The 9515-nt window shown below is 42.4% G+C and overlaps 1 protein-coding gene across 1 annotated transcript in view; it reads right to left on the bottom strand.

The window, feature by feature from the left end:
* Window positions 1-710: 710 nt before the first annotated feature.
* Window positions 711-9515, bottom strand: part of LOC138973328 (uncharacterized) — a 12381-nt gene continuing 3576 nt past the window's right edge. The window contains exons 5-9 of the mRNA XM_070346056.1: window positions 8684-8725; window positions 8249-8293; window positions 7345-7444; window positions 6770-6799; window positions 711-6138 (exon numbers count right to left, since the gene is read on the bottom strand). Of these exons, the coding sequence (XP_070202157.1) occupies window positions 5829-6138; window positions 6770-6799; window positions 7345-7444; window positions 8249-8293; window positions 8684-8725 (527 nt within the window). The 3' untranslated portion in view covers window positions 711-5828. The remainder of the gene's footprint in view (window positions 6139-6769; window positions 6800-7344; window positions 7445-8248; window positions 8294-8683; window positions 8726-9515) is intronic.

Raw genomic sequence — 9515 nt, 5'->3', positions numbered from 1 at the left:
TAGTAGTTGCGCTAAGAAGGATAGCACGCTTTTCTGTAGCTCTCTTTGTTTTAACTTTCTGAGCGTGTTTTTAATCCAAACATATCATATCTATATGTTTTTGGAATCAGGAACCGACAAGGAATGAGATGAAAGTGTTTTTAAATTGATTTGGACAATTTAATTTTGATAATAATTTTTATATATTTAATTTTCAGAGCTTGTTTTTAATCCGAATATAACATATTTATATGTTTTTGGAATCAGCAAATGATGGAGAATAAGATAAACGTAAATTTGGATCGTTTTATAAATTTTTATTTTTTTTTACAATTTTCCGATTTTTAATGACCAAAGTCATTAATTAATTTTTAAGCCACCAAGCTGAAATGCAATACCGAACCCCGGGCTTCGTCGAAGATTACTTGACCAAAATTTCAACCAATTTGGTTGAAAAATGAGGGCGTGACAGTGCCGCCTCAACTTTCACGAAAAGCCGGATATGACGTCATCAAAGACATTTATCAAAAAAATGAAAAAAACGTTCGGGGATTTCATACCCAGGAACTCTCATGTCAAATTTCATAAAGATCGGTCCAGTAGTTTAGTCTGAATCGCTCTACACACACACACACACACACAGACACACACACGCACATACACCACGACCCTCGTTTCGATTCCCCCTCGATGTTAAAATATTTAGTCAAAACTTGACTAAATATAAAAATGGTAGCAGCCAATTTTGAACACTCTAAGTTAGACAGGGCTGTGTCCGCAATCTAGGTCAAATAAAATACCCTTAGAATGCTCGTATTTCTAATCAAGAGCACAGGTTATTACTTTTCGTACACGTTTGATGCTAATACAGCTTAACAATGATAAGAGGTAAACATTTACTTCACACAGATAACAAGATTCAAAAATACAATTTTAAGTGTCTGCCCCCCCCCCCCCCAAAAAAAAAAAAAAAAAAAAATTTTTTTCATGAGTTCAGCTTTCACAAACAAGTTGAGTATGAATTTTCACACTCCTTAGGACAAAATGAGATATTTTATACTCTTACCCAGTCAGATCTCTCTTAACTCTACAATGACTGAGCATGACGTACATCTGTTTTCACTCACCCGAGTATGCAGTTAATCCTGATGACAATCCCTACCACAGCCACAAAGCGCAGTACACTTCAGATGCACTGATGCACACTTACAGCGGCCTCTGCACACTTTCTTGCAACCACACTTTATGAGTTCGTAGCAGGCATCCGGGGCCTGACACAGTGTCATCCACACAGGCTGCCAGAGCTGGCCATCCTTGTTCCATCCATACTCAGAAGGAGAAGGAAGCTCCGGAGTTTTTTTCAAGGCACTGGCTCCACACGCGTCCTTGAAAAGCTGCTCGGAGGACATGTTGCCTGAGAGCATCAGATGTTGGTGGAATGAACTCGATGGATCTGTTCCGCTGAGAAAAGAGTTTTTCTCGTGCCTCGTTCACTTTCAAACAAGAGCTGCTGCGGTCATACATCAAGACCACAAAACGTTCTATGTTTTCAAATGTTGAAGCAGTCACTTGCTCGCTGCAGGATGCGATCTGAAGAAATGCTTTTGTGACTTCAGGATACACGCTCCACGTCTGCCATCCCTTAGCTTTTCCGTGCCCTGCAAAGAAGGAAACCGTATCACACCCCGTAAGGGCGTGGAATACTGGTAACGACGAGCACTTGTCCGGGCCTAAAGCTGACGCAATTTCGTGCGCTGGGATGTTCCTGAAATGTTTCCCAGTTCCAAACGCCACCCACATCTCCTCTGCTTGAAGTTTACGTGCAACGGAGACGGCAAGTACGATGACGTCAGTGTCTGCAGTCCTGATGATGATCCTTGTCTGGCCCTGTTTGACACAGTCCGCAGCATGCAGAAAGAGCCTTGTGTTTGCCTCCTCATGCGTGCACGGCTCCAAGCCTTCGGTTGTGTAACTGTTATTAGAGCAAACAACTTTCTCGTTAGAAGTGCTCACAATCAGTTTTCCGGGATCAACCACACATCTCGAAATTTATTTTGCTGGAAACTGGAAGAGCTCTTCTTTGTTTGCGTTGTTGCGTGGGAAGCCTTTCCAGTTTGTAGGAATTGGTGCTGCACCTGAGACTCTCTCCTGCGCTGTCCCTGGCCTCTTTTCTGTCTTGTTGCTGTCTTCAGCCTGTCTGCGCGGTAAACATCCCAGACAACATCAACTCGCTGTACACTGCTCAGTTGCTGTAAAATGTAAGGCATGAAAACCGTTTCACTGTAGTCGTGAAATGTCCTGCACAGCTTTGGAGACAACATCTGAATAATGAAAGCACCATCAAGGATCTTTGCAGAATGATTAGTGATGTCTTGGCATTGGGTTTCAACGCCCAGAAGTAGCGTGTCGTTGTGGACAGGAGTCAGCTCTGCGTCAAGAAGCTCATCAAGAACGTTGAGCTCTTCCTCAGTGGGCATGACGACTTCAGGGATACTTTCTGTGGCATCGTCATACAGCAAGCGGTCATCTTCAGCAGAAGCATACTCCCCGTTTGATGCACAGCGCTCGAGGCAGGCAAGAAAATCAGACTTTTTACCAGACCTCATTTCTGACAGCTTGGCAAGAGAAGGGGGGAAGGGTTGATTTTCATGTCTTAAAAACTCTTCCATGTTTCCCTGTCTTACCTGGCAGACTATATATGTGACCCTCCACCACGAAATGAGTCGCATGTCACCTCGCGCGGTTCTGCGCTAGGCTTAATATAAGTCCGGGGAGTGTCTGGTAACAGTGTGTGGGTCACCTTAGTCACAGGCTGATAACTCAAACAGTTTTTGCTCTTTTCTAAAACGGTTTTCACCACTGGATAGAGCATAAAAAACTCTTTATGAAAATGTAAAAATATGAAAATCATGCAAAGGTGACATGCGACTCATTCCGTGGTGGAGGGTCACATATAACCTTGAAAACAGAGAACAGTCAGTTAGGTCATTGGAAATGCTTAAAACCCTATCATAGGACACTGAAAGATCCAGATTGTACAGAATATCAATAATACCATACTTCCTGGTCTCGGTGTGTATTTTCAGTCCAAGGTAAACAGGAAGCGGAGTTTCCTTCTCTTTTGCATGGTTACGACGGGTGTCCTGCAAGGGATCTCTTGGTGCATGTTTTCTGCTGTTAAATACGAGGAGCTGAGAAATGGTAAGCGCTGCCTGTGACTGCTTTTGTCCTAATGCAGCCTCCTCTTGTGATGGATTGCTTGTTTTGATGGAGTTTCCTGGCCCATCCAAAATCATACTGACGAGAGCTTTCAACGAAGATGGTGTTGCATTTTCTTGGCAGTTTTCAAGGAAATCCCCATTGAAGTATTGGTGCTTCGAGAAAATCTCTCTGCGGGCAATCTTGGCGGCTTGTGCAAGCAGCAAGGCGTCAGAATCATGATCAACAACCTTGCTCACTGCATATCCCAGGTCACGTTTGAAGACAAGAGTAGCATCTCTTCCGCGACCTGTATTGCATTCTTGAAGCTCATGCATGCATCCAGTAGTTTCAGTCTGAGTCTTGTGGTATGCAGACTGCAACTAACTCCAAGTTCCTGTGGTCGAGTTTTGTACAGTGTGCAAAGTTTTGACATACGGAACACAGGGGCTGTTGTTTCGTCATGTTCAAAATTCTGGATATATGACACCAGCTCAGCAAAAGCAATGCCATGACAAACAGAACTGTTGCTCTGGTCACAGTTCAGTTTCTTTTCGTATTTATTGGCACGATTGTACAGGGAAATCAAACATTTCAGATGATATTGTGAATCTGTAGCAATCATATCTCCAGCAGCAAGCTTTTTAAGCAAGTCCTTGTCTTGAAGAAGGTTAGCTGCATGTCTCACCTTATAGTCCAGTCCAAATGTTGCTGCGCTGTACAACTTGCCAGAGCTCTCATTACAAAAGAAACAACTATCTTTGGATGACGCCGGAGTGCCAGAAGATCGTCTTGTTTTGGCTGAGCTGCAGGTGGCTGCTCTGTCCTCTGCCTGCCGTTTCTCAGCTTTCTTTTGAAGTCTTTCCAAACTTCGCTTGCCCATTTTTTCTCTGCAATACTTATGCCACGATGCACTATTTTTCTGAACAATCTCTTTAATCCCAGATCCATCATCTAGTTGAAATACCCCCACAGTTACAGGAAGGTCAAAACCGCATGCAAGAAACTGTTGGACATTTTCAGCAAACAAAGTGTATCCTTCGCCACTCCTTGTACCCACTGCTGGGCAGTTCAGATGCTCTGTTGTCTTGTTCTGACAGAAAATGCATCGACTCCAGCCAACAACAGGTGACTGAAGTTGAGGGTTCACAAAATGGATCAACATCTGTGTAGTCTTTCGCCATATTGTTCCTGCAGAAAAAAGTTAACGTAACTTAATAGTTTTTCTCAAATATGGTGTAAGCCTTTTCTGAGAGCAAAAGGGTCTTTTAACAAACAAACAAATAAACAAAAATATATATACAAATTTTTTTTTAAAACGCACTCCGTTTATAGAAGACAGAACTGCTCCTAAAAACAGGAAAAACAAAAATAAATAAATAAACAATGAAAGACGAACGTTGATACTGAAAGCCGTAGGGTCTGGGAAGCAAAACCAACTGTTTTTTTCAGTATAATATGCTATCCTTACCACAAAAAAACGAAGCTGTTTTGTGACCTTGCTCTCTTCTCAATATGTCAAAAGTCGCGTACCATACTTTTTCACTCGGCGACCAAAATGATTGCATGCACCGACACTTGCATTTTCCTACGCATCATGAAAAAAACCCGCATGCACTTTCAAAGTGAAGTAAAGGTACTCCAATAAAACAAAATTTTAAACAAACGTCACTTACCATAAGTGTAGTTTGTCGCAAAAGGATGATGCAGCGATTCAACTGACACGCCGGTTCGGCAGTCCAGCGGTGTACGTGACGGCAAAGCACGCACTCGAATCGCGACAGAATATCGCTACACTGCTCTGTTTTTCCATTCTAACCTTGCTTTGGTAGGAGTCGTGTGTGTTATCCACACAACAGCTGACTGATGAGTGACATTTCCCTACATGAGCGTTGTAATGACGTGTCAAATCATGGGATGCGTCTGCTCTCAAAAACCAAAACATTGGCGGCAGAAAACGGAAGTGGCCCGCCACATTGATGGTCAGCCATCAGTGCCGCAACTTCATCGCGTGTTTTTTAAGGGTGGATTACACCCAAAGTAGGACTCTACAAGGTGGCTGCTACCAGTTTTTATACCAAACTAAGTACACTTTATCGTTTTTTCAAAAAAATACATTGCTATAAAGATTGTCATACTGAATGTAAGGAACAGATTGACTCAGAGACGGCAAGAGCCAAGACAAAGATACATCTGGGTTTTAGTTTCTTGATTCATTCTTTCCGTTATCAGAGTATGAACCTCCCGATTATTGAATACGACCAATATAGTGCAAGGCCAGTACAACGCCTTTTGTTCATTTGCAGCAAGCACATAATGCCAGTGTCATTAGAGATTCTCTTTTGCTCTTTTTCAGAAAAATAAAGAAGAAGAGCAATCAAACAAGAAATTGCAGGAAAGTTCCAGAAGCCAAGTTAGGTAATTTTTGCCTTGGTATCTATGGACGGGAGATTACTGTCACCATGCAAGCATAATTATGTATCTTAACATTCTCAAAGCGTGTAAAGTGAAGAAGTTAAACCTGCTGTTCATTGATCTTGAACTTTCTGAAGGAAGGGAGGTAATATAACTCATGTCATAATTATAACTCAGAGCTATGTCGTCATCAAAGATCGTTTAAGTAGTGTCGTTTGTCTACGGATCATGTTGTATCAAATATGCCGGTTCAGATCCTCAACAGAACCATCAAACGGGAATTCTCCTTTCTTCATCTTTTGCTCCACACCATAGTGTTTAGCTACAGCAAGAGTTTCGACTTCTTCACTCATTTTTCGCTTGCGTTCGGGCAATTGTTTCTGCTCTGCTCTTCCTTCGTCGTTTTGGTCCTCTTTGTGTTCTGAGATCAGAGAGTCTGTTTCTTCCTGACCGTCGTGTTCCTCTCGCACTGTCTTCAGTACTGCGTTCGTTGGGGGCGCGACTGGTGCCGGGGGAGGACATTCTTGAGGCAACACGTGTTTCATTCTGCCAACAGAAAAATAGATTTCAGGTAGTTGTGTGTTTTATTTGAGGTAGCTGATGTGCTTCTTCACATTCAGTCAGTCCTCAACACAAGAGAATACCACATCAATATACCTAATACAGAGGTTAATTATGGAAAGAGGGAGGTGCGGGAGACAATAACAATTGCAATTACAAAAAGTATTATTGGGGGAGGGGGGAGAGATCAAATCAAATCAACTCAAATCGAATGTTATTGTATGAGGGTTGTGGCATAAGCAATGCAAACGAGTCTTTTTTCAACCAGTCCTCATCCGGAGAGGGACAACTTTAATCACACCCATATATATATACACGGACATTCATATTAAAAAAAATAAAATACATACAATATTTTTTTTATACATTTAACAAAAACAAAAAAACAGAATGTAGAGAGAGAGAGAGAGAGAGAGAGAGAGAGAGAGAGAGAGAGAGAGAGAGAGAGAGAGAGAGAGAGAGAGAGAGAGAGAGAGAGAGAGAGAGAGAGAGAGAGAGAGAGACTGAGAGCGCGAACGCGAGCGAAGCATACAGACAGAGGAGAAAGAGAGACAGAGAATTAGAAAGACAGAGACAGACAGTCAGCAAGAAACACATAAATAACTTAAATGCTTACCCTTCATTTCTTTTCTTCTTGAGCTGACGTCTGTTTCAAAGAAATACAAAATTAAAGTTTCATATGTTACGACGATACTGCTACATACAATAGTAACAACAGACCCCACTATTACGCAGCAACAACTAATGAGATCCGTTTGATTGGTACTGTTTCAAGCATTATCTCTTATCTGTAGTTAGCACAATTGGTCAATTCATGTCTGTGTATTTCTCTGGGTTTATGTCTGTGTATGTTTCTCTGTCTGTCTGTCCTGTCTGTCAGTCTACCTATCAAGATCATAACCTATATATATGTCTGTCTGTCTGTCTGTCTGTTTGTCTGTTTGTCTGTGTGTCTGTTTGTCTGTCTGGTCAACTTCTATCTGCCTGCCCATATCTGTGCGTAGAGCTAGTGGTTCTTCGTTTCTTCGTCTAAGTATGTTTTTATGTATACTGTTTAGGTGCCGAACGTGAATATGTGTTGAGGTCTTTCAAGTTCGGTATTCGTATGCACATGTTCGCAGTCAAAAACAACAATATACTTTCAACCTATGCAATAACCTTACCGTCGATTCATTTGCAACTAGCACTTACCGTTTTAGGATGAAGATAACGAGACAAATCAGCAATATAAATAAGACAGCTCCTCCGGTGGCGAGCCCCACTATCACCCAGTTAACTCCAGATTTGTTGACTGGAATAACAAAAAAAAAGTATGAAATAGGTAAAGATTCAGGCATGGGAATTGTCCGCGAAATCGCGGATTTCTGCGAAAAGAAAATTACGTATCGGCAAAAATAAAAAAAATTGTCTGCGGCAAAAAAAAAGGTAAATTAAATTATATGTATACTACTGTATCTCTATCCAATATTTGCTTACACGAGAACTATCAAAATATTGGCCTAAAATGCTAAAAATTCTGGTCCCCCCAACGAGGCTCTGCCACTGTACCCCGCCGTGGCCTGGGCGGCCCCTGGACCTTGACCTATTTTCAGATTTGTTTTCTATTTTAGAATTCCCATGCCTGAGATTATGTGAGCAGCTGAAATAATGTCAGTCTATCAATACATGTTGAAGGGATATGAACATTAACCTACAACCAACAAACCAGTCTCCTACTAAATCAGTCAGTCAATCAAAAGGCCCCTTCCTTATTTACTAATTGGCTATTCCATCTGACCACTCACCCTCTCGCTCGCTCACCCATTAATTAATCACGCTAATGCATTGCAAGAATTATTTAAGTAACTAAATCAAACCATCAGAATAGCAAAGCAATACCATCGTAATAGAACGCCATTCTATCAAAGATATGCCATCATAGCAAAATCTTACGATAGTACGAACATATTCAGCCGAATTATTCTGCTTTCTTACTCATTCGGGGTATAAATCCAAGTAACAGTGAATAATATAAATGTCAAGTGATTTGTGATGAAAACTAAATATCTGTTCGACACAACGCTTTCCCAATGCCTCGTATTGTCTGTATAAATACCTGGTGACCCGGTGACGTCCATTGATGGACTGGAAGATGGGTATCCTGAAACAATAATTTGCAATATAACAAAACAATAGCAAAACTAGACGATCAACACATCCGTCCTAGGCCCTAGGCTAAATATCCCCCTTGACAACTGTTCCATCACTCAAGAAATCAATGCTTAATCCAATTTACTAAATGTTTATTGAAACATTTACAATCTGGTGCTGTTCACAGAGTGCATGTCTGCACTTAGTCTAGCAAGTAAGCACGGAAGCACGAACGGTCGCAAACACGCACGAACAAACACACACACGCACACACACACGCACGCACGCACGCACGCACGCACACACAAACACACACGCACGCACGCACACACATACACACACACATACACACACACACACACACACACACACACACACACACACACACACACACACACACCTCGAGTACTCGGTCTTCTTCCATCGGGTGCTCGGGGTCGGTCTGGAATAAAGAATACAAGACAAGTCATATAAACCGTTGAGATTTGAGACAAAACAGCACAATCATAAACTATCAACTAAATCAAAGGCGATTCAACTGTATCACCCCCTTCCCTCTCCACACACATACACAAATAACCCCAACCTCACCCCTATCCCACACCCAAACAAAACACAAACAAACAAACTAACCAACAAAACAAAAACTAAATCAAGTAGCCAAGTCGGAGTCCACTAACTTACCACTGACAGTCAACCTGCACGGTTCTAGCTGCGGTGGAGTCCACTAACTTACCACTGACAGTCAACCTGCACGGTTCTAGCTGCGGTGGAGTCCACTAACTTACCACTGACAGTCAACCTGCACGGTTCTAGCTTCGGTGAAGTCCACTAACTTACCACTGACAGTCAAGCTGCACGGTTCTAGCTGCGGTGGAGTCCACTAACTTACCACTGACAGTCAACCTGCACGGTTCTAGCTGCGGTGGAGTCCACTAACTTACCACTGACAGTCAAACTGCACGGTTCTAGCTGCGGTGGAGTCCACTAACTTACCACTACCAGTCAAGCTGCACGGTTCTAGCTGCGGTGGAGTCCACTAACTTACCACTGACAGTCAAGCTGCACGGTTCTAGCTGCGGTGGAGTCCACTAACTTACCACTGACAGTCAAGCTGCACGGTTCTACCTGCGGTGGAGTCCACTAACTTACCACTGCCAGTCAAGCTGCACGGTTCTAGCTGCGGTGGAGTCCACTAACTTACCACTGACAGTCAAGCTGCACGGTTCTAG

Source organism: Littorina saxatilis, linkage group LG8 (genome assembly GCF_037325665.1).
Source record: "Littorina saxatilis isolate snail1 linkage group LG8, US_GU_Lsax_2.0, whole genome shotgun sequence".
NCBI lineage: Eukaryota > Metazoa > Mollusca > Gastropoda > Littorinimorpha > Littorinidae > Littorina > Littorina saxatilis.
The sequence above is the reverse complement of the archived record's forward strand: the minus strand, read 5'-3'. Positions and strand labels throughout refer to the sequence as shown.